The sequence below is a fragment of the Eretmochelys imbricata genome, chromosome 3, assembly GCF_965152235.1.
Source record: "Eretmochelys imbricata isolate rEreImb1 chromosome 3, rEreImb1.hap1, whole genome shotgun sequence".
NCBI lineage: Eukaryota > Metazoa > Chordata > Testudines > Cheloniidae > Eretmochelys > Eretmochelys imbricata.
Genome location: NC_135574.1, coordinates 193,113,411 through 193,139,608, shown reverse-complemented (window position 1 = coordinate 193,139,608; position 26,198 = coordinate 193,113,411). Strand labels below are relative to the sequence as shown.

At 43.8% G+C, this 26,198-nt stretch overlaps 1 protein-coding gene across 1 annotated transcript; it reads left to right on the top strand.

The window, feature by feature from the left end:
* Positions 1-751: 751 nt before the first annotated feature.
* On the top strand, positions 752-26,009 carry PLEK (pleckstrin). The gene is made up of 9 exons (XM_077814007.1): positions 752-847; positions 9,074-9,229; positions 13,407-13,588; positions 16,311-16,402; positions 17,252-17,436; positions 19,291-19,395; positions 22,068-22,151; positions 24,487-24,556; positions 25,500-26,009. Exons 1-9 carry the CDS (start codon positions 800-802, stop codon positions 25,637-25,639), a joined length of 1,062 nt encoding a protein of 353 aa, XP_077670133.1. The 5' UTR covers positions 752-799; the 3' UTR covers positions 25,640-26,009.
* The last annotated feature ends 189 nt before the right edge of the window (positions 26,010-26,198 follow it).

The window sequence follows — 26,198 nt, the reverse complement described above, 5'->3', positions numbered from 1 at the left end:
TGAGCTACAGCTCACTTCATCAGATGTTTTCTTCTAATCCTATTCAGATGTCGTCATCTGAGTGGTGTGACTTGGAACAGTGACTAATTAAGTTTCAGATAATGTATGTGATTGTTTTTTTAAACTGCGTGCCTTTAAAAACGTATGTGATAACCAACCCCGAGGGCAGACTATAGCACTCTTCCATCAACAATAACAACCACTTATTTTAAAAATCAGATTGCTTCTGACATCAGGAGAGGGCGCTTTCTCATTAAACTAGTTAAGTGGTGCTTATTGCCAAATGCACAATAAGTCTTTGTCTTTGTAAAACCCAATGAATCGACATTATAACAGAGCTAATAACATGGAAAGTTATTCATAAGATCCTTTTGTCCTACATTAAACAGTGACATGGTACACTGCCTAGTTCATTATTATAGTACAGAGTCATATGCCCCCAAAGTGGGCATAAGCAGGCAGCCAAATTTCAAATTCTTTGTGTCTGTGTTTAGAATGTTCTAGCCATTTTATAGGAATTTTCCGCTGTTTGGTAGCATTTTATTGCATTTGGACTTTTGTTAGATCTGCTCTCTATGGTATTGCAAAGAAAACCTATAAATAAACACACGGTTCTGCATTTCCCTATTCTAATCGCTTGACCCATAAGAGGAAATAGACTTGTTTTCATGTGATTAACAGACAGAGGAACTTACGACAAGTGACACAGCTGTAGAAAAGGCAGCCCACAAGAGCCTTTTTTGTCAAACACGTTGCAACTGCCGGCGCTGTCAGTACTGAAAAAGGGATTGGCTTGAGCATGGAGCGAGAACCAAAGAAAATAAGAGAAGGCTACCTGGTTAAGAAGGTAGGTGGGCAAATCTAAACAGGCAATGGGCAAGTATTAGGGCTGACACCAATTGAGCAGATGGGGAAACTTAATTTTGCTTTTTTAAAAAATGTTTTCTGCATTATTTTTCATGAAAAATGCAAACAAGTGATCAACCAATTCCTCAAGCAGGGCATTAGTACAGCATTACTTACTTGCAGCTATATACACTGAGGAGTAACTGCATCTTCTCAGTCTACTGTAAAGTAAGGCAAACTCATTTTCTATGTATAATATACATTTTATATGTATTAATGGAGCATTCTAAACACAGATCCAAAGAAATTTGGCTGAATACTCATGCCCAGTTTGAGGGCATATGACTCTGTACTATAACAATGAATTAGGCAATGTACCATGTTACTGTTTAGTGTAAGACAAAAGGATCTTATGAACAAATTTCCATGTCATTACTTCTCTTATAGTGCTGATTCTTTGGCCTTTAAATTGGGTTTAACTTCAGGTAAACCCTGTGGTTAAAAGTTTTTCTGGGAAAGTGGACTCCTTTGTTACAAAGAAAAAAATGCAATGAAATGAACACACCCCACTGAGTCAAGTAAATGGGCTTCATGTGGGAAGCTTTTGGGGGAGCTGGTGAGACAGGACCCACTCTCCATCCCAGCCTGAAGGCAGGGAGTGGGGCGTAAGGCAAGCCTCAGCAGAGGAGCTGGTCTGGAATAGCAGCTGCTGCTCCTCTGCATCTCTGAGCAGGGATTCTTGGCCATGGGATCCACATCATAAGGGCATACTTCTGCTAAAGTGCCCTTGCGAGATCAGTCTAGCTTAAAGCTGTTTAGTTAAGCAGCTGTGACCCCCCTGAGAAACTCTGGCTAGAGGATCTCTGCCCTACGGAGCATCTTGGCTGCACAGGTCTTCAACCCAGGAGAAGAACTTGGGTCTGGTGGAGCCCCTAATCTGTGTGGGACCAGAGCTCTGCTCCTGGTGAACTGAGCTGGTGGGAGGCTTCTTCCCCATCTCTCACCTCGGCTCTTTCATTTTTGTTGTAAATGTAAGAAAGTAAATACCAAAAACGACCTTGAAGTGGCATCGTTAAAATCCTAAGGAGGCAGGGGGCCAGGTTCATTGCTGGCAGAACCAGTCTGCCATCCCCGTGGCACAAAGTGTAGAGCAAGCTACCCATAATCCATACTCCACCAGAGGGCCTGGAGCTGGCCAATGCAGCACACTAAGTGGGTGGGGCCAGCTGTGGAATGGGTGGGAGCAGGCCACCCAGGAAATGTACTGATCCCATAGAAGTCCCAAGTAGTCTCCACCGGTGAGGAGTTTAGCTGCCCTTCCCTAGTGAAAGACACCAGTGGTCCTTCTTCTTGCCATGTAAGAGGTGTGTATCTCTGCCTAGGTGTTGCTGCTCCTGGGAGTACAGCAGGGTGCAAATCACACTTCCTTGCATCTCGATGGGTAACTCAAAGCAAGAAAATATTTCTGTTGGGCCAGTTGCCTTGGTATATCACTGCTGGTCACCATACAGTAGAACCTCAGAGTTATGAAGCCCTGGGGAATGGAGATTGTTCATAACTCTGAAATGTTCATAACTCTTATTCTTTCAGAAGTTTACAGCTGACCATTGACTTAATACAGCTTTGAAACTTTACTATGTAGAAGAAACATGTTGCTTTTAACCATCTTAATTTAAATGAAATAAGCACAAAAACAGTTTCCTGACCTTGTCAAGTCTTTTTTTAAAGTTTCCCTTTATTTTTTTAGTAGTTCCTGTTTAACACAGTACTGTACTGTACAATATTTCCTTTTTTTGGGTCTCTGCTGCCTGATTGTGTACTTCTGGTTCCAAATGAGGTGTGTGGTGGATTGGTCAATTCGTAACTCTGGTGTTCGTAACTCTGAGATTCTACTGTAGTAACTTCTGCAGGAAAACAGAGAGGTTTGAGGGAGTGGGGAATGCGTTATTACGCTGGGGCAGCCCCTGAGAATGCTCTCTCTCCTGCATCAGGGAGCTTCACCCTGGTGGTGGGTAATGCCAGTGTACTGGAGAGATGGCGATGGCCATAAAGGAGAAGGCAGTTGAAATCAGTAGGACTTGTGCTGTATCCTAAAGACGGACGCTGAGAGATCTGCTGTGCATCCCACGACAGAGCACCTTCAGCCAAGGAAGTTGTAGCACTGGTTCACTCCTGGTTTAACTTTGGGACAGCAAGCGCTCTATCTGTCTCATCTCTGACTCCTCTCTGTGATCCTTTTCAGTTGAGGCTTTTCAGTAATGGCCTCCTAAAAAGTAAAGGCAAATGTCTGTCCTCCCAAAGGTACAGGTGAGCCCTTCACATCCACAACCAAATGGCGGGTGTGCTCACGCCACCCTCCATTAGCTTCCGTCCCTCATTCCTTGCTATCAGCTATGAATATTGTTGTGGGCCAGATCCTCAGCTGGCAGGGCCCCATTGATGTCAGTGCCAGTTTGCACCAGCCAAGGACCTGACCCGTATCTTTAAGTTTGGTAGTTTAGAAGTTGTGAATTTCTGTGGGTTCTACCATTCCATCAGGAGAGAATAATTATTTTCTAGCCATTCAGTGCTACAGATGTCAAAGAAAGGAGAAGTTTTATTAGGAGGAAGTTGCAGGAGACTGTTACATGAACCGTTTTTCAAGCTGCTAGTCATCTTGCAGGGACATTTGGGAAACAACTATCTTAACTGTGGTCTTTGGGTAACTGAAATAATTCTCTTTAGTTTTAAGAAACTGTGGGCCAAATCCTGCTCGCCTTTATCACCTGAGTAATCGTAGAATATCAGGTTTCAGAGTAACAGCCGTGTTAGTCTGTATTCGCAAAAAGAAAAGGAGTACTTGTGGCACCTTAGAGACTAACCAATTTATTTGAGCATGAGCTTTCGTGAGCTACAGCTCACTTCATCAGATGCATACCGTGGAAACTGCAGCAGACTTTATATATACACAGAGAATATGAAACAATACCTCCTCCCACCCCACTGTCCTGCTGGTAATAGCTTATCTAAAGTAATCATCAGGTTAGGCCATTTCCAGCACAAATCCAGGTTTTCTCACCCTCCACCCCCCCACACAAATTCACTCTCCTGCTGGTGATAGCCCATCCAAAGTGACAACTCTTTACACAATGTGCATGATAATCAAGTTAGGCCATTTCCTGCACAAATCCAGGTTCTCTCACTCCCTCACCCCCCTCCAAAAACCCACCCCCATACACACACAAACTCACTCTCCTGCTGGTAATAGCTCATCCAAACTGACCACTCTCCAAGTTTAAATCCAAGTTAAACCAGAACATCTGGGGGGGGGGGGTAGGAAAAAACAAGAGGAAATAGGCTACCTTGCATAATGACTTAGCCACTCCCAGTCTCTATTTAAGCCTAAATTAATAGTATCCAATTTGCAAATGAATTCCAATTCAGCAGTTTCTCGCTGGAGTCTGGATTTGAAGTTTTTTTGTTTTAAGATAGCGACCTTCATGTCTGTGATTGCGTGACCAGAGAGATTGAAGTGTTCTCCGACTGGTTTATGAATGTTATAATTCTTGACATCTGATTTGTGTCCATTTATTCTTTTACGTAGAGACTGTCCAGTTTGACCAATGTACATGGCAGAGGGGCATTGCTGGCACATGATGGCATAAATCACATTGGTGGATGTGCAGGTGAACGAGCCTCTGATAGTGTGGCTGATGTTATTAGGCCCTGTGATGGTGTCCCCTGAATAGATATGTGGGCACAATTGGCAACGGGCTTTGTTGCAAGGATAAGTTCCTGGGTTAGTGGTTCTGTTGTGTGGTATGTGGTTGTTGGTGAGTATTTGCTTCAGGTTGCGGGGCTGTCTGTAGGCAAGGACTGGCCTGTCTCCCAAGATTTGTGAGAGTGTTGGGTCATCCTTTAGGATAGGTTGTAGATCCTTAATAATGCGTTGGAGGGGTTTTAGTTGGGGGCTGAAGGTGACGGCTAGTGGCGTTCTGTTATTTTCTTTGTTAGGCCTGTCCTGTAGTAGGTAACTTCTGGGAACTCTTCTGGCTCTATCAATCTGTTTCTTTACTTCCGCAGGTGGGTATTGTAGTTGTAAGAAAGCTTGACAGAGATCTTGTAGGTGTTTGTCTCTGTCTGAGGGGTTGGAGCAAATGCGGTTGTATCGCAGAGCTTGGCTGTAGACGATGGATCGTGTGGTGTGGTCAGGGTGAAAGCTGGAGGCATGCAGGTAGGAATAGCGGTCAGTAGGTTTCCGGTATAGGGTGGTGTTTATGTGACCATTGTTTATTAGCACTGTAGTGTCCAGGAAGTGGATCTCTTGTGTGGACTGGACCAGGCTGAGGTTGATGGTGGGATGGAAATTGTTGAAATCGTGGTGGAATTCCTCAAGGGCTTCTTTTCCATGGGTCCAGATGATGAAGATGTCATCAATATAGCGCAAGTAGAGTAGGGGCTTTAGGGGACGAGAGCTGAGGAAGCGTTGTTCTAAATCAGCCATAAAAATGTTGGCATACTGTGGGGCCATGCGGGTACCCATAGCAGTGCCGCTGATCTGAAGGTATACATTGTCCCCAAATGTGAAATAGTTATGGGTAAGGACAAAGTCACAAAGTTCAGCCACCAGGTTAGCCGTGACATTATCGGGGATAGTGTTCCAGAAGAGTTCCCAGAAGTTACCTACTACAGGACAGGCCTAACAAAGAAAATAACAGAACGCCACTAGCCGTCACCTTCAGCCCCCAACTAAAACCCCTCCAACACATTATTAAGGATCTACAACCTATCCTAAAGGATGACCCAACACTCTCACAAATCTTGGGAGACAGGCCAGTCCTTGCCTACAGACAGCCCCGCAACCTGAAGCAAATACTCACCAACAACCACATACCACACAACAGAACCACTAACCCAGGAACTTATCCTTGCAACAAAGCCCGTTGCCAATTGTGCCCGCATATCTATTCAGGGGACACCATCACAGGGCCTAATAACATCAGCCACACTATCAGAGGCTCGTTCACCTGCACATCCACCAATGTGATTTATGCCATCATGTGCCAGCAATGCCCCTCTGCCATGTACATTGGTCAAACTGGACAGTCTCTACGTAAAAGAATAAATGGACACAAATCAGATGTCAAGAATTATAACATTCATAAACCAGTCGGAGAACACTTCAATCTCTCTGGTCACGCAATCACAGACATGAAGGTCGCTATCTTAAAACAAAAAAACTTCAAATCCAGACTCCAGCGAGAAACTGCTGAATTGGAATTCATTTGCAAATTGGATACTATTAATTTAGGCTTAAATAGAGACTGGGAGTGGCTAAGTCATTATGCAAGGTAGCCTATTTCCTCTTGTTTTTTCCTACCCCCCCTCCCAGATGTTCTGGTTTAACTTGGATTTAAACTTGGAGAGTGGTCAGTTTGGATGAGCTATTACCAGCAGGAGAGTGAGTTTGTGTGTGTATGGGGGTGGGTTTTTGGAGGGGGGTGAGGGAGTGAGAGAACCTGGATTTGTGCAGGAAATGGCCTAACTTGATTATCATGCACATTGTGTAAAGAGTTGTCACTTTGGATGGGCTATCACCAGCAGGAGAGTGAATTTGTGTGGGGGGGTGGAGGGTGAGAAAACCTGGATTTGTGCTGGAAATGGCCTAACCTGATGATTACTTTAGATAAGCTATTACCAGCAGGACAGTGGGGTGGGAGGAGGTATTGTTTCATATTCTCTGTGTATATATAAAGTCTGCTGCAGTTTCCACGGTATGCATCTGATGAAGTGAGCTGTAGCTCATGAAAGCTCATGCTCAAATAAATTGGTTAGTCTCTAAGGTGCCACAAGTACTCCTTTTCTTTTTTCGTAGAATATCAGGGTTGGAAGGGACCTCAGGAGGTCATCTAGTCCAACCCCATGCTCAAAGCAGGACCAATCCCCAATTTTTGCCCCGGATCCCTAAATGGCCCCCTCAAGAATTGAATTCACAACCATGGGTTTAGCAGGCTAATGCTCAAAGCACGGAGCTATCCCTCCCTGTCATCTCTGTGTTTGCAGACTATGGACCTGAGTCCGCTATTTTGAGTCACACTAAATAGCTTGCTGTGCAAGTGGCCCCATTGTGTAAGAGGGGCAGATTTTGGTCTTTGCCAAGCCCTGTGGTCATTTGCTTATAAGTAAAAGTACTGGGTTGGCACCACTTTGAGTGCAGATATGACAGTGGACAAAAGGCCACTCAAAGTCGTGGATCTTAACTCTGCATCCTAATTTGATTCTGATTTATTCCCCATCCAAAAAATCAGCTGGCAGGTCAATCTGGCTCTTGGCACACTCACTAAATTCTCCCCACTTATTTATATTAGCCAGAACGTGGTGGCCTGTTTCATTCTTTTTTTGTAGATCTCTGTGGAGCCTGGACTGAGGAGAGCAGCCCACCCAAGGGCTATTATTTGAGCCATAGCTTCTCCATACCAGGAACATGTTGCTTCTGCAGCAGAGTACTGGATGTGGAAGAAAGTCCCACTGTCAGCAGGCACAGAAAGTCCCATGATAATCAGCACCCCCTCCGCAATGGAACTTAATGTCTGATTCAGAGTACAGCAAGCTTTCTGAGGGTTCAGGTGGGCAGGGGAGGGGAGGGTGTTATGTTGGAATGCTTTGTTTAAAAAGAAATTCTTGTCCAATCTGCTGTCACAGACACACAACATTTAAATGAGGCAGCAGGACATGCAGCTGTCAAATCTAACGAATCCAGATGCACCCTCCATGCAGCAGGGTGGAGTTCCTGCCTCACACTGCACATAGGAAGTGGAAGCCTCCCCTGAGAATTTCCCCGGTGTGGGTGTGATCTGTGTCTTGGGGGGGGTCTATCGGTGGCAGTGACTCAAGCTCTGCCTCAGGGCCAGACTGCACATAACAAGCTACAGTCTCCTCTTCAAAGAGACTAAAGCCAACTTTTTCAAAAGCGGCCTGTGATTTCGTGCACTTAATTTTTGGGTTTCCATCTTCAGCGGGATTTGTGGGTGCTCAGCCCATCTGAAAATCAGACCCTGGGTGTCTCAAGTTGGGTGCCCAAAGACTCAGGCATCTCTACTCAGTGGTCATTTTTGAAAATTTAGTGAGCAGATCCTGCAAAAATGATAGAGGCCTATAAAATTCTAAGATTGATTTTTAAAGTCCATGCAGCACCGGGTCCTGTACTGTGAGAGTCAGTGAGCGTTTTGCCATTAATTTCAATGTACGTAGCACCAGGCCCTCGATAAACATCCAAACTTCTAGTTACAAATCACACATCATCTTTGTGCAGTAGTAATGGGAAATAGAGCTTTAAAAGCTGAAATAAAACCCTAGAGCCAAATATTCCTCTTCTTTTAATAGGGGCAGATGAAATTTCCTTTTCTGGTGATGGTTTGGGTACAACAAAAGTGACAAAATATTGCTAACGGTTAAGCAATCATGGTGGAGCTGGGCTATCTGAATAATTCATGTCTGTTTCTGTGCAAACTACAGTCTTCAAAGCTGGGTGACTCAAGTCCAGTGCCTAAATCCATATTTAGGTATATGATTTCCCAGAGATGCTAAGCAGCTGCGTGCTCCATCAACTTCTCTGGGTAGTGTGGGTGCTCAGCATCTCTGAAGATCCATCCACAGAGGGCTTGATCCAGCAAGGTGCTTAACACCCTTCCCTCTCATTGTCTTCAATGGGAACTGAGAGGCCCCAGCAATTTGAATTATTAATTATTATTATTACTTATTAGCTGTCTTACTGTAGCATCCAAGTGCCCTAGTCATGGACCAGAACCCCACTGTGCTACGTATTGTACAAACACAGAACAGAAAGAGCCCCAACGTGCTTACAATCCTGTAGCATCGAGTCTTCATTTCAGTGCCTAAACTATAAACCAGCCAGGGGTGGAAATTTTGAATGTTGTTTAAACTATTGCAAAAAATAACATCTAAAAAAAGGCATTGGTCTGTTTGATAAAGTCTCACTGATACAGGGAAAAATGCAGGTTGGCTTGTTGGATACAATTTTGGAGAAGCATGTTAGTGGGATTACAGGGAGGAGGAAATAATGTTTGTAGAAAGAGAACAATTCATTGATTTAAAATGGAGAGTGAGACGGGGGTTATGATAGATCTGCCTTGGAAGGGCATTTAAAAGTGTCTCTTTCTTGACTCTGAAACCTATCTTTCTTGACTGGAGAAAATGTCATATAACTGGCTTATTTGATCTACCGCAGGGAAGTATGTTTAACACCTGGAAGCCAATGTGGGTAGTGCTCCTAGACGATGGAATTGAATTCTATAAGAAGAAGATTGACAACAGTCCCAAAGGAATGATCCCCCTGAAAGGAAGCTCTATCAATAGCCCATGTCAGGATTTTGGCAAAAGAATGGTAAGTATTTTTTACAGCCACTGAATATATATATATAAAAATATATATATAAAAAATGTACACTGCATTTTTCATCAGTAGATCTCAAAGCACTTTACAGTCTTTATCCTCACAATCCTGCTGTGAGGTAGGGCAGTGCTGTTATCCCCATTGTACAGAGGGGGAACTGAGGCACAGAGAGGCTAAGTGACACATCCAAAGTCACACAGGAAGTCTGTGGTGGAGCAGGGAATGGAACTCAGGCCTACCAAAGTCTAGGACTAGGCTAGTGTTCCAATGGCTGGGCCCTCCTTCCTCCCTGGATGGCTGAAACAAAAAGTTTAACGATATTCCTTTGTCACATCTCACAAGCTAGTTAGATGTAGCCTTATGGTGAATGGGGCACTCTGCTGCTGGAGGTGTCATCTCTCTGACTGAATGTGAAACAAGTCTCTAGTAGCTATAAAATACCCTAAGGGGTGTTTACTTAGCTCTCCAAGTGCAACAAAAGAGAACGTACATTTGAAGAACATACATTTTGTAGCTTTATTATCCATAAAAAGAATTGGAATAGCCCTGAGTTTCCCCTCTAATATTTCATCCTTTGTCTAATTCCGATTGGCTACATGCATTTATATTTTCTGTGTGAATCACCCTGGTGCACAGCGGCTGATGACTTTGCTTGCATCCACTCACTTCAGACAGCTGATGCTTAGGTGATTTTTAAAAACACTTTGGGGGATTCAGGGACAATGAAACTGCTGTAAGTAATGGAATGCATTTATTCTGATACCCAACTTATACCAACTTCAAGTCAAGTTCTACTCAGTAGGGCCCAATTCAGAACAGCACATAAGAATGTGCTTAAGTGTATGCAGGTGTTTATGTCTCAGGGATGTCTATTCAGCTGTCCTGCATAGACATGAAGAAAAGGAGGACTTGTGGCACCTTAGAGACTAACAAATTTATTTGAGCATAAGCTTTCAAAGTGAGCTGTAGCTCATGAAAGCTTATGCTCAAATAAATTTGTTAGTCTCTAAGGTGCCACAAGTCCTCCTTTTCTTTTTGCGGATACAGACTAACACGGCTGCTACTCTGAAAGCTGAATAGACATGCTTTCCCAAATCAGCACCTAGAAAGATGAAAGCCATTGATTAACTTCAGTAGCTTAGCAGCACACTTTATTTGTTTTTAGTATATTAATTCTTTATTGGCATTTGCTAATACGTGAAAGGAAAAATCTGCCCTGAATGGGGTTTTTACCAAGTGCTTTGAGATTTTATGTCACAGAATATAGAAATATAGAACTGTCGGACTGGAAGGGACCTCAAGAGGCCTTCTAGTCCACTCCCCTGCACTCATGGCAGAACTAAATATTATCTAGCCCCGTGGTTCTCAACCTGGGGTCTGGGACCCCTGGGGGGCCGCAAGCAGGTTTCAGGGGGTCTGCCAAACATGGCCCCCATGAGACTGTCTTGGGCCCAGGGCAGAAAGCCAAAGCCCCGCTAGGTGGGAATGTACCATGGGGCCCAAGCCCCACTACCACGGGTTGAAGCCTGAGCAACTCAGCTTCTTGGTGCCCTCTGTGATGTGGGCCCCAGGCAACTGCCCTGCTTGCTACCCACTAATGCTGGCCCTGGCTTTTCTATGCAGAAAAACAGTGTTGTGGCACTGGTGGGCCATGGAATTTTTATAGCACATTGGGGGAGGCCTCAGAAAGAAAAAGGTTGAGGGCCCCAGATCTAGGCCATCCCATGTACTCATTCACCACTATGGACGATCCTGGTTTAGTGGCACGTTGTTTCTTACACTGGTGCTATCTCTGCTGCTTCTCTCCTTTCAAAGATAAGTCACATTTTTCTTCATTGCTTTCTTATGAGAGGTCTTATCACTACTGACAATCTGGGAAATAATTTTCTCATCCTCCTTCATATTTTATACACTGGAGTAGAAAATGTCTCTGTTTCAAACTCTCAGCTGTTTAATTGAACAGCTGTTCCTCTCTGGGATTGCACCGGGTACACTGAGTCTCCTAGCTTTCTCCTCCAGGTTACGGTAATCGATTCTCTATTTGGTAAGCGCCTGCCTTAACTTTGTATGTTATACTGTGGTGTGCTAGCTTGCATACCACACTTTTCCATACAGGGAGCGGTAGCAGACTAGCTTGTTATTTTTGACATGTGCTGTATATTGGTGTTGGGATGTGGCTGTTTATTCCACTGCTCTGGAGGCGAGTACATTGAGACCTGGGAGCGATGTCATATAGGAGAGGATTATGTTTTTGTTTGGATTTAGGGCTTGTCTACACTTGAAACACAACAGCGGCGCTGTTGCAGCACTTCAGTGTAGATATTACCTACGCCGATGGGAGGGAGTCTCCCGGCAGTGTAGGTAATCCCCCTGCCTGAGAGGCAGCAGCTAGGTCAATGGAAGCATTCTTCCATTGGCCTAGCACATTAGGTTGGCTGAGCCACACTGATCAGGAGTGTGGATTTTTCACAATTCTGACTGGCGCAATTAAACTAACCTAATTTTCTAGTGTAGACTAAGCCTTAGTTTATGATCATCTAGTGCTTTGCAGACTTGGATTCTTTCCCCCATTGAAGGCAATAGGGTTTTTGCACAATTTTAGGACTGCAGAATTTGGTCCTTAACAACTGGGATCTCAAAGATTAATATTTTGAAAGTCTAGAATTGTGCCATTTAAATCTACTAGCTAGCTTTTATATAGCACTTTTCATTGGTAGATTTCAAAGCACTTCGCAATCTTTGATGTATTTAGCTTGATAATAGCTTGCTCTACCACACAGGGGTGTTATCACTGTTTTTAGAGGTGGGAAACTGAGGCACAGAAAGGCTAAGTGATTTGCCTAGGGCCACAACAAATCTGTGATGTAGAAAGGAACAGAACTCAGGTCTACTAAGTTCTAACCTACTCCCCTAACCAGTGGGCCATCCTTCCTCTCATTTACACATGTAGATTTCAGTGGATTTACTATAGCATTTACTATAGTATACTAATTTCATTTCAGTGGATTCACTGCATTTAGCTGTTAGATGTGCAGTTTTCAGTCTGTACTTTTCTTTTTGAGGGCATACAGTACTGCCTGCTCATTAACGTAACAGTTTCATTTAGATGGTTATTAATAAATCTGATTGAGCACCCATTGTATTTACTCTGTAATTAAATTATGGGACACCAGATTTTAGAGGAAATGGAAAACCTTGAGTGACTGATGAAATGCCTACAGAATATTGCTGGATGACCATCAGGTTAATATCTCTTGGGAACATTGACCAGAACAAATATTTAAATTGATCAGTTAAACAATCCACTCTTGAGTTTTTTCAAATTGATGTTATTACTTCTACTTAACTCTGCTTTAAGGAGATCTGTTCTCCCTTTGATGTGACACTTAGCTACATAGTAACTACATTAAAAATTAGCCTTACACGTTCCTAAAGGCAGATAAAAGTCTAGGGCAAAAACTGCTTTTGCTGTTACTGAGTTATTCACGGTGGGGAGCGTGAAATGAGGCTGGCTGTGTAGAAGGTCCCTGAGCTATCCTGCCTGCACAGGCTCAGGGGAATATGTTCTGTTGCACATCTTTCTACTCCTTTCAAAAGGCACCGTATTTCTTCTACTGTTATTTCCTGCTAATAGCACACAATATTGAAGGTTAGAATCTAATAATTCCTTATGGCAGCAAACGATGGGCCTGATCCAAAGCCCACTGACACAAATGGGAGTCTTCCCACGGAGGTTGATGTACTCAAGATAAGGCCCTACGTCTCTTTGGGGCCGTGGTGCACCGGTGGGCATGCTAGACAAACCCTCCGTCTGGTACTCGGAGTGTTAGTCTGGAATCTTCTCCAGCTACTTTATAGATGCACAGGATGGTAGGGAAGGATTTCTCTGCACCTATAAAGTAGCTATAGCACCTGACTAGTTATTTCAGTACTACATAACCTGGCTCTGGTAAGAATGTCAGGAATGCTCAGTCTGTAACAGTACAAGGAGCTGATTACTTGCACTGTCTGCTTACCTATCTCTTCAGAGCGTTTCTGCTTTAATCATGTGTTCAGGACACTATACTTAGCTCCTGCTAAGTGAGGCTGGGCAGTTTGTTGATGCTGGTGTAATTGTAACCCACTGGTTACATAAAGACACCTTTAAAAATCCTTATTCTTGTTATAGTTTGTCTTCAAGCTCACCACAGCCAAACAGCAGGATCACTTTTTCCAAGCCGCCTACCTTGAGGAGAGAGATGCCTGGGTGCGGGATATCAAGAAGGCTATTCAGTGCATCGAGGGAGGCCAAAGGTTTGCCAGAAAATCCACCAGAAAGTCCATCAGGCTGCCTGAAACAATCAATCTGAGGTGTGGTATAATGTCTCTCTTCCTCCATTCCCTTCCATCAGCAGGGAGTAGACAGTAGAGTCAGATAATGTAACATCAACCTGAGTTCTTTGGGAGGGATTCACTACCATGTAGGCAAGGCTGGTCTTCTGTCTCCCTGAACGGCAACTGTAATAGCTGAAGACCACCTCCTAGGCAATAAGGCTCACTGGAGGGTCATTTCTAAATCATGATGACTAAACATACGTACAATAGTCACTGAAACATAAGTAACAGGACATGTAGCATCCCAAAGCAATGCTAAAACCTTTCCAGGGAATAGGATGCATGGCAAGCAGCTCTATTTTGGATGCTGCAATGCGAGATCCAAAGCTGATTTCAAATGAAATGAATTACACTTGCCTGAGGATTCAAGTAACAATAGAATTAACAAGGACAACAGTTGTCTGCTTTACAGTTGTATGCATCAGCTCAGCAAAGACTAGAAAAGGAGTCTAGGTGATTGAATGTAATGGTCCTTCATAGTTGTAAGTTTTTTCCATTATTAAAATAGACCACAACTTTGAAAATAACTTAATATTATTTACATTGTCTAGGACCTAGCCCCCTGAATTGTGTCCGGGCCATTGCGCTAGGCTCTGTAACAGAGTAAATGACAGACCCTGCCCCAAAGAACTTACAAACGAAAGGGTGAAATCTTGGCCCTTTTGATGTCAATGACAAAACTCCCGTTGATGTCAATGGCCCCTAAAAGACAAGATGTAGCAAGTGGGTGACCCAAACAAGTGCGCAGCGGGATGGGGAAGGGGAAGATGGGATAATAATCCTAGGATGTATTTAGACTTGTTTATTACTCATAACCTTGAGGCTCATTTTTTTTAAAGTGGCCATTAGTTTTGTGTGCCTTGTTTTTTGGGAGCCCAGCTTGGAGACACTTTGAAGGGGCCCAATTTTCAGAAAGTGCTGTACACCTGCCAGCTGAAAAATCAGGCATCTTTCAAGGTATTTCAGCAATGGAGGCACTCAAAATCACTAGTCACTTTAAAAAAAATCTTGGCTTTAAAGGAATCTGCTGGCTTAGCCAGGCTGCCACTGCAAATAGAACTGGAGTAATAGGAGTAGAGAACAGGGAGAGGAGAGGAGATGGTGACTAGATGTTTCTCTGGCCAGTTCTACTGCAACTGGGGCAAAACTCAAATTCCATTGAAATTAGCTGAGACATGGGGACTGCACTACAAAAGCAGGATAATTCCATTAAACCTTATTTTCTGATCAACCTAAATCATGTAACGTTTCATGTGGTATGTTTTACATGCCCTAACAGATTATTAAGCAAGAAACCAGAGATGCAGAAACTCCTTCCTTTTTCCTATGTCTTACTCTCTCAATCATCAACTTCTAGAACTTTAATTAATTAATCTCCCTGGAAGAGCTCTCTTTAGTTTAGTCTTTACAGTTTCTCTAACAACTCCCCTTAAATCCACTTGTATAATTACCAGATTTCAGTTACTGTATATCAAGAGCCCATAAATTTAGGGCCAAGCCAAAGCATAAAGCACTGCAGAAATGGGCTAGCAATGAGAGTTGGTTGGAACATTTTCAAAGTACTGGTTTCAACAATTTTTTGATGGGAAGGTTTCTGAGGTCCAAGGTGGATGCACCATTCACTTCAGGGGTTGGGGGGAAGGAAGGAGGGAGAGGGCGAACGAGCGAGACCTAAATCAAAACCCTAATGTTTCAATACTATTCCTTTTGCAAAAATGTTCAAAAGTTTTGGTTCCATGCAGAACATTCTCCAGCCTGCTCTCCTAGCTATACTTGCCAGACTAAGCAGCCTGTCAGAGAACCTGAATCTAGTGAAAAGTAAAAGATATGCAAAGGCAAGGAAATATGGCATCCGTTTGTTAATGTTTAGAAAACTAAGGGAAACAGGTTGTCTCAGAATATGATCTTCCAGAAAAATACAAAGCTGTGGTGTGCTAAGGATATTCTTTGGTGGGAGCCAAAATTGCACACGGCCCGGTCCTGAACTTAGGCTAACTTCAGTTGGCTTCAGTGGGAGATTTGTCTGACAAAGGACCGAACAACAACTGAACAAGAACCTCAGGACTTGGCCCAGAGAATTTAAATTTCCTCTGCTAGAGGGCTGGCTCTACAGCTCAGGGGCCTAAAGCAATGGAGTTATCTGGGGCATGCAAAAAGGTGCTCTGGAGGAGGGAAATCAGACCATGAGTTGTGAGGCTGCTGCAGGGCCTCCTAAAGCATGAGGATTCTGTCAGTAAGTCAAACTCATAGGAGTTCTTGATCCTCCAGTTCCCAGACAGGACAGGGAGAAGTTGCTGGAGGATCTTAATACAAGGAGGGATGTCCAGAAAGAAGGCCATTCTGTGAAGCTTTTCTACAGCGCTTGGAGTGTGTTGTGTCTCTGCTCACACTATCGATTCCCATCTTGTTCTGTTGCCCAAGTGGAATATTGAGCCTTGTGGCCTGTCCTGTCCAGGCCTGCTGCTGAAGTCAGCAAAAGAATCAAATTGTGGGTTGGGGAGGCCTCCAAAAGTACTTGGCTCCATGCAGTCATTTGTCTTCCTTGGGCTTAAGCCCAGTAAGCTGTTGTGTTGGAGAGACAACAGTGCCAGGAGAGTGTGAGGCACTTCCCCAGTACAGAATGAGGACTACATTATTATGCCAAATAGTTAAAGCTGCCTAGTTGCTAACAATTCCCATGGTTCCTTTTTACACACAGTGCTTTGTATCTCTCAATGAAGGATTCCGACAAAGGAATAAAAGAACTGAAGTTGGAAAAAGACAAAAAAGTGTTCAATCACTGCTTTACAGGTAACAAGCTCTTCTTTCCCATTTGCCATTTAAAGCGCTCCAGGCAATGAAATACACAGTAGAGCTCAAGTCATGACACTGGGGGTGTACACCACAGCATCTCTGAGCTTTGTAGGGCCCAGCCAGAGCCCTATACAATTCAGAGAACAAATAGTGAAAGCTTTCTCCATCAATAGAAAGCGGGTTTCTGTAGCGTGTTCAGAAGTGTCTGCCATAGGCCTGGTAGGAGGTGGTTACAGATGGAACAGATTGTGCCTGTTCTAAAATGTGATCAGAGAGAGACGAAAGAATTGAAGCAGCTCTTTTCATCCGCAGTGTCATGAAATCCTTAGTGCCACTGAAATATTCTTAAAGGGGTACTGTGCGGTATTGGCTTCAAATCAGCCAAGCTATCCTGTGCTTAGGCAGGGCTCCCATCCTGCTCCAAGGCAAAGTCTATAGTGTGCTGGAAAGGGTCAAAACTCACCCCTTCCCTGGGGTACTGCTTTATTAACAAAGTAACTCCAAAGAATCTCTTTCCTCAGGCTTGGCTATTCCTAGGATTCCTCACTTAGGACTTATCAGCTCCACACTGTCTCCCCTGACTATTCCCACTTCCTTTCTGTCTGCGATACAGTTAATGAGCTACCCTTGCCACCATGAGTCAGCAGGTCAGCACTAACAGTGTGGGTCAGCAAGAGTACGCTGCCACATACCCAGATGAGCCTGTCATATTTGTCATTTAAAATATCAGATTCACAAACACAGAGAGCAGGCCAATTGCCTCTGTATGCTTAACAGGTCTTGTCATGGTTATTTTCTTGGGTAATGGCTGTTAATACACAGCTTGTTTTATTATCTTGTGACTAGGCAGCTGTGTGATTGATTGGCTGGTGTCGAACAACGCTATCCGAAATCGCAAGGAGGGTCTCATGCTAGCCTCTTCCCTATTAAATGAAGGCTACCTGCAGCCAGCTGGGGACACTTCCAAGAATGCTGCTGAAGGATTAACAGACACCCCCTTCCTTGATTTATCTGATGCCTATTACTACTTTGTGAGTATTGTGGCGTGTTCTTCTCATCTTTCAAAGTTTGAACATGGGCTTCCAGACTTACTGCTGTCCTGGAGGTCTATGTTCATTGTCTCTCTCTCTCTGTGGCTTCCAGAATGAAATTGCCCAATATAATGTTTGTTTTTTTTAAAACAGTTGTCTTAACAGCCAGCTCAGTAACTCAATCTGAGATCTGAAAGTCAAGCTGGGTTCTTTCTGGCTTACACATCCTCACCACCAATAGAAATACTGCAACTGGAACTTAGGCTCATGTATCATCACCAGAAATGTTAGCTGAGAAGAATCCAGTTCACTGATCACAGGGCTGGACTTGCTCTGCAGTTTCCCAGAGGAGTGAAGTGTTACAAAGTGATTTTTGTCAGTAAAGTCACCGGACGTGACTCAGTTGATACCAGGAGCAGGTCGCACCCAACCTTTAGCAGGCGGAAAATCTTCTTTTAATATTTTGTTTCACTCTCCCCCACCCAGCCTTACCTTGGATCATCTCAGCTGAGATTGGTAACCATACATTTGATGGATGTAATTTAATAGGGTACTACAGACATAAGCTGGTTATCTGAAAAGCATGAAATACCACTCATGTTAGATAAATGTTTAAAGTCATTTGGTATACTGAGTCACATTTAATAGAAACAATCATTATTTGTTAGTGTTGTTTAAAAGCTCTTGCTCCTATAAGTTCTGTTTACACTAATCACATCTGTGGTGGAAAGCTTGACATCAATAAGAGTTTGTCTGAGTAAGGACTGCGGATTTGGCCCATTAATCCATTTATCCTCATAAAGTGCCTATGAGGTAGGGCATTTTTACAGATGGGGAAACTGAGGCAGAAAAGTTGTGTCTTGCCCAAGGCAACGCTGGCAGTCAAATTCCTGGCTCCCAGGCCTGTGCTCGGACCACACCTGTTTCACACTGTTGCATTCTATTTCAGCTCTTTTCCAGTTCTAATACATGCAAGTAGGACATCAAGAAAGCCCAGTATCACAACATGTCATTGACATTGCATGAAGTACAAAACGTACTAGAGTTATGTGGCTCATAGATAACTATTTCTCTGCAATTGCATCTTTTGAACTGTGCAATGTTTCAGTAAACTGCATTACACTGATCTGATTGCAGGGTTGCTGTGAAACTTGAAAATATTGCAGGCATCTGGAGACAACTAAAGTCAGTGCTGGCTTCAAAACCCCACAGAGGGAATAGACAAGTGCAGAATATGGACCCCAGTGGCCAGCTCTTGTTGGTGGAAAGGGGGTTAAGCGTAGGCAGCAGCATTCCCTGCTTTTTCCAAGTTTCGTGAATGCCTGTGGAGGAGGGAATGGGCATGGCTGGATAGTGGATCCAGGTGATGGTAGCTTTCACTGGCATCCTTCCTTCTCAAGCCTGCAGGAAATTGGCTGTGTCAGCACTTACATGAGTTCCACTCTGCACACTGAAAGTCATTTTAAGGGAAGGTTTGGAGCAGTCACTGGTTTGAATGGTGGGAGCCTTATTATCATGGGAAAAGAAAGGGGTCAACAGGGAGTAGTGTACGGGCACTGAGATGTAGAACAATGCTCCAGCTTTCTTCAAATGTCCTGAGATCCATGGGAAAAATCCCTCAGAGAACCTGGTCCTATGCCCCTTTGGCCCCAACATTCAATGGATGACTCTATGGGAACTCTGCTGGCTGAAACTCAGTTTCTTGGCTTTTCTGGGAGATTTTCCAGAGGAAGGGTTGTTCTGGCCTCCTGGCTAGCAAATAAGACAAGCACAAGCTGACCTCCCTTCAGTAGGAAAACAAACCCCAGCAGCACGTGATTACTGAAGGTTGTCCTCTTCTTTGTGTTCATACAGGCAGACAGTGGGTTCTTCTGTGAAGGGAATTCTAGTGATGACGATGTGGTCTTGAAGGAAGAGTTCAGAGGCATAGTGGTCAAACAGGGCTGTTTACTGAAGCAGGTCAGTATTTCACTCATTCTGCTGTTTTACAACAGGAATGAAGTCAACAAAATACAAGAATAAAATATATCCAGCAGCTTCTCAAGAGCTTGGAGCTAAGCTGGGCCATCTGAGTGTAGCACATTGTGTGTGTGTGTGTGTGTTACAGGCCCCCCGTGTGTCAATCCACAGAAAATATGAGTTAGGCTAGTACCTAGCAACAGTGCTTTAGCTCAGGTTGTAGCAGTTTGTGCTTTTAGCTCTGGAGGACTCTGGTTCCATCTCCAGTGTGTTGGCCAAGGTGGTGGCTGTTACATGAGTACTTAGCAGCTGCGATCTTTCTCAGAATGTTCTTGAACCTCCTCACTTTGCACAGAGTGCTTTCTGCTGAGATTCACCGGTACTTTTGTCCAAATTAACAAGGTTTACTGTTATTTACATGACAGTAGTGCCTAGAGGCCCAATCAAATTCAGAGCCCCATCATGCAAGGTGCTATAAATACATAGAGCGGGCTAGATCCTGCCCCAAAAGTTGATAATCTAAAGAGACAAGACAGGAAAACTGCGTGAGGGGTAGCCACAGCAGGTTAGTGGAACACATGGGACTAGAACCCATGTTTCCAGTCTCTTTATACAGCACCGTATCTGCTACACCACACTGCCTTGCAAACTGGGGGGAGGGGTCATATCCCAGCTCTGCTTGAGACTTCCTGTGTGTCCCTGGACAAGCCACTTACTTGATCCCTTTCTGTGAAAGGGAGACAATAACTTTCCCCAGGATACCTTCCTTTCTATACACAATATACACCCTAATTACAATAGGGTTTCATAGAATCATGGAACTGGAAGGGCCCTCGAGAGGTCATCTAGTCCAGTCCCCTGCACTCAAGGCAGAACTAAGTATTATCTAGACCATCCCTGACAGGCGTTTGTCCAACCTGCTCTTAAAAATCCCCAATGATGGAGATTCCACAACCTCCCTAGGCAATTTATTCCAGTGCTTAAATCACTTTGACAGTTAGGAAGTTTTTCCTAATGTCCAGCCTAAACTGCCCTTGCTGCAATTTAAGCCCATTGCTTCTTGTCCTATCCTCAGAGGTTAAGGAGAATAATTTTTCTCCCTCCTCTTTGTAATAACCTTTTCCTTATGACACCCCTGAAGGGGCACGACAGGAATCAGAATAGTAGCAGAACAGTCAGGCAGGATCAGGGTTCTTCAGTGACATTAACACAGTGCAGCAGCACAATGCAACAAGAGACACCAGGGTGGGTGTAAGATATTAGGTATTGATCATCCTCAGCTAACTGACTGAAACAAAAATCTTACTTTGGCCAACATTTAAAATATGAAGCCCTGTCCTGGAGCAATGTGACATGCTCCATACATGTATGAAAGCCCATGCACATTTCAAAGGAAGATAATGTGATATTTAGTCATAGAAATGGGTAAGCCAAATAAGTTCCAAGGAGCGGGGTATGGTAGGGCTGCAGGTAGGGTAAGTAGCCAGTGCTTCTAGGAGTGACCTAGCATTATCAGAAGCCATGGAATGTAGAAGCTAGAATTGTACAGATCTGTTACATCCTCCACTCCCTCTGGGGATACAGGTTTAGCTGCTACAAAGTTGTTCATAGCAATATCCTTGGAGACACTGAGGCCCCAATGTTGCCATGAACTTCCTGGGGGTGGACCACAGCACCCCATTGACTTCACTGGTGTAGTATTCTGCTGACAGAGCTCGTTGCAGTATCAAGTTTTAGGTACTAGAGTGGTGGACTCTATAAAAAACAAAGATAGGTAGTTGGATATCATTGCTGGGTGGAATAATACTTTTTCTTTGTCTAGGAAGAGTCCCTAGTCCCCTCTCCAGAGGAACTGAGACAGAAATGCCCCTTTTATGGTCACCTTTTCTGCTCCCTAATTCTATTTGGTGTTTAGAACACATGATGAGAGGTGTCATAATGAGGATAATGAATGCATAGACAGACATTCAAGTAGTATATCCATGTTGAGTCTGTGAATGATGCCACAAATCATCTGCAGGGAGCAAATGGCCATGTCATTTGTATTCTTCCTGTTATACTGCATCCACTGTTTAAAGGGACGTGACCCTTCACCACATTTCTGTCATTATTCACTTCCCCACACCCACCACTGTTGGCCCATACCTAATGAGTAAAGAACTTCCTTGTGAACAGCAATAGTTACTTGAGATATGGAAATATTTTTGAAACAGTGGGAGGAAATGCCCGATAGCCCCTTTTGACTAATATTAGTCTGGTTTTGATCATCCCACTCAAAGTCACAGTGGATTGTGAGAGGCCACTGTTGCTGCTTCTGGCTTGAATGTCTATTTTTGAAGACTGTAGTTATGGCTGGTAAAAATGCTGATCTATTTTAAGTGGATAATACTAATTGTGTGACTTATTGTCCAGGCAGGAAAACTAGCTACCGAATTAGATATTGAGTAAGATTTTAAGAAGTCCTAAATGAAATCTTGAAATCAAGCCTAAGTTCATTTTGGTGCCTAATTCACTTAGGTACTTTTGAAAACATTATCTAGTGTAAGTTCCTTCATTGAAGGCACCTGTATATCAAGGCCAAAACATTAGTTTTTCCAGCATATTTTCCTATTCTTGTGTGATTCCTTTTAAACAAAGCAGAATAGTAGGTGACTTTTTGTAACTTTGCTTAGGGGCATCGGAGGAAAAACTGGAAAGTGAGAAAGTTTGTCCTAAGAGAGGACCCTGCATATCTTCACTATTATGATCCTGCTGGGGTGAGTGATTTTGTCCATATTTTTACCTGCATCATTCAAGGGCTTCTTAAAGACCTGATCTCCAGCTGGACTGATGAATAGAATATTCCTTTGCAAGTGTTTGGTGGGGGCAGCGTGTGTGTGTGGGGGGGGGGGGGGGCGGGGGAGTACTTGTGCTGCTTCTGACTAGCTGTAGCTGTTCTCCAGATAAGCAAAGAATGTCAGGTCTCTACAGGTGCTGGTTGGGCATGGCTGAGTGAAAGTTCCTGGCCCTGGAAAAGAGGCAGTCAGGAGTGCCAATCTGTCCTTTTAGCCAGTGATTAATTACATTAACAGTACTGTCAGACTGTCTGGAGTGGCTTATGACTGGGAGTGCCAACCTCAGGGCAGATTGTCAAAAAGCAGGACAGACACTCCAAACTGGTGGTGTGTTCTACAATTAGATTTCACCACCCCAGTAACAAATGCGAATTCCCGGATCACAGTAACAGTCTAACCATGGAGTCACAGACAGTCCCCTTAGGCACTCCAGTCTCTTGCCATTCAGGCAAGCTGGACTTAGTGATAAATGGACACTTACACCAAAAAAAAAAAAAACACACACACACCACACACACGATATTAAGGTTGCTCCCAGTCCCAAGAGATGAGTCACTTACCCCAAATCAATTTGTACCTTAGATCCCACACCAAAGACCACACTGATAATAAATCCTTAGTTAGTTTACTATAGGATTAGCTAACTACAAGAAAGAAATGAGTTATTTACAGATGGAAGCAGGCAACATAAGCACAAATGAGTTATAATCTTAGGTTCAAAAAGGTGACAGATGTAGTTTAAGGCTAACCCAGGTTGATCCTGGGGATATCTGCTTTTGTTTCTTAGCTCCAGCCCTTGTGAATGTCTAAACAGCAAGGAGATAACCAGTCCTTCTTGTGAGCATCTTTATATGCCCTTCCCCCAGAGTTCAAACTGATGGGACAAGTGTTCCTGCACATAAATTCTTCATGGGTGGATGGAGCAAACAAAGTTTGTTGTAAAATGGCCTATTTAGTCTTGATTGTCCTTCTTGAAGGACAGGGAAAAACACTCTTCCTGCCTATGTTCACAGATTCAGAGGAGACATTCTTACAATTATAAAGAAAAAAAAAACTTTCATATTACCTTATAGCAAGGGATACAGACATTACAAGTAAGATTAATGCACGCAGCAACTTACAAGCATTTTATAGAGTCTAAACACTAAACAGTGCTATAAGTCTAACACCTAACTTGAACAATATTAACATACAGGTATGCTGGTCTGGTTTCCAGCTATGAATTTGTCAGTGCTCAGCTGATGCCTACAGCCTTGGCAAGAGCTAGCACCTGATTTACCAGCGTCACAAATACACCTTTGTTTACATGCCCAGACTATGTTAAAATCTGTTAGGCCATAACAAACAAGTTAATCAAATACAGTCAGCCTTTTTACGGTTATATTTTCTGTGTTATACAAGAGACAGAGTATCCTGGCTCAGGCTAATTACAGTGGGACAAATTCTTCCCAAATATAAGTAGGTGCCTCAATGGAGCTGTACCTGCTTACATTAGGGATAAATTTGGCTCCCGGGGCTCAATGCTTCCCTGAATCTGAGCTCAGTGCAGGGGTGGGTCCAATAAGGTGCCAGTTATGTCTGTTTGATCCTATGCTGGCCAAGCCCTAGCGGTGTCAGGGTGGCCTAGAGCCAGCAAAGAGCACATAGAGGAGTTTTGCCCTTCCAGCCCCTTTGCTGGAATGTGCCTGTGTTAGGGCACAAGAGCTGCTTCTTTCAGGTTTGTGCCAGCAGAAATTCTCTCCCCACAAGGAGAATTGTCCCCTGGCCACTTGCAGCCACAGTCCTGAGCTGCATAAGAGAGCTAGAGTGTAAACAAGAATCTGGCCTAGCATGTCTGTGGTGGTGGTTGTCCTTCTGTAGAGACGGACTTTCTGGAACAAGCCCCCTTCTCAAACATTGAGTGGAACTGCATCTGCTGGCTGAATGTTCCAGGTGCGTTGCTTCTATTCAGTGAAGGAAGGGCCCAGTCAATCCAGATCTTGCACTTTGTACAAATCTCTATGTTGTTCTTGCACACTGAGCTCAGAATGGATCCTCCAAAATATTTAGCGGAGCCTGTATTCCAAAGGGGCTCCCCCAGCCACATGCAGATTTGCCCCATCTCACTGTGCCCATTTCTCATAGATCTGGGCCATATTTTTGCATCATTCATCCCTGCTTCCAGTGAAGAACTCCAGTCAGATATATCTGGACAGTTTTAGAAGCAGACATGTTGGATTTTAAACCATGCCCATGACTATTTTGGCATTCCTATCAGGGAGAAGATCCACTTGGAGCGATTTACTTGAGGGGCTGTGTGGTGACAGCTGTTGAAGACATACCAGATGGTAAGGAAACACACACAGCAGTGTGGTGTTTGCAGTACACACGTACACATCTAGATGCAGTCGTACAACATCTTGGCTCAGAAATAAGCCATTCACAAATCATGAATGAATGGATCAGGTCAGCAGCGTTAATCCCAGAGCTGGGTCTCCACAGCTATCCTGATTTGTCTGCAGTGAAGAAAGACTGAGCTAAAGGGGGTTAGGGAAATGCATATTTGGTCATATGCTTAGGCTAACTCTACTTGGCTTCTGTGCTGAGGTCATCTGCACAAGGCCCCCCCATGAACTTTGGGGCTACTGCAGTCCATGACTCTGGAGGGGAAGTGTTGTAGCAAGAGAGGTTAGGCCAAGGAACAGTCGATCTATACCTCATACTCTTCTGAAACCAGGGAAAATGCTCACGGGGACAAACCACTATGTTTTAATCCTGCAAGGAACATTATCAGCCACTCCATAAGTTTTCCTCTCCTTTGAAGGATGGATTGTTTGTAACACAGCAAGATTGGCTGTTGGGTACAGTACTTGACTTCTGAGAGAGCTGTGCTGCCATGGGTGAAGGACAGATGGAGGCATCACACTCTGGGGTGGTTTGAGCTTCCTTTCTTTGCAGATAGCTGTGCTCGGCTGATTTTGGAGGCTGCACTCAGCCCACACCACAGATGTGACTTGTGGGAGGGTTGGGCGTGGCCCTTAGCACTTGATAAATGTGTCACTCATTCTATAGTGTTGGTAGTTCCTATTCCTGATTCCACAGGGGGAGGCTTCTATTCATGGATGTGATTTTTGGTATTTGAGAAGTCTTACTAATAGCAGAGAAAGTGATATGGTAGAAAGGAAGGACATCCCAGTATGGTTTTAGAAGCAGAAATGCTGTAAACATGGGCTAAACTTTCTCCATTCACGTCTGTAATTTGTTACTTTCTTCCCTCCCCCCACCCTTTAGCCAAGAAGCATGATGTTGACACCAACCTGTTTGAAATCATCACAGCAAATGAAGTCCACTATTTTTTGCAAGCAGCCACACCTGTGGAGCGTACAGAATGGATCAAAGCAATTCAAGTTGTTTGTAGGACTGGGAAATGAAGACCAGCCTCCAGCAAAGAAAAGCAAACTGAGAGCTCCTAGCAAAAGGGAATATTAAGATGTAGCCCAGAGAAATGATTTCATCCATAGAATCTCCTCTCCCTAGCGCTTGTGGGTAGAGTGGGTAGTTTCATTTCTGTCATGGCTACTAACAAACTATTGAACTCTCCACTATTGTAACCAAGAGATTTTACTAATTTATAGTAGAAAATGTGTCTTACTAACTTGTTTCTTTGTAATTAGTGCACCCTGTGAAGGTAACACCTTGTGCCTTCTTTTGCTCATATTGAAGATGGTGAGAGTTTTGTCATTAACTTAGTTGAGGGCAAGATCATGCAACTGATGTAAATAAAAGTAACTCAAATTGTCAGCTATCAGCATTCTTTTGTTACTCACCTACAGTCCAAGGTCTTCGAGTAAGCTACATCTACGCTGCATCAATTTGGTGCACAATACTATTCACACCCCTGTAGCCCAAAGTGCTGTGCGGTCACTTGCAAGAGTGGATACTGTGGGTGTGAACTAAAAGGTTCCTACTTCACATTAATGCAGTCCTGTT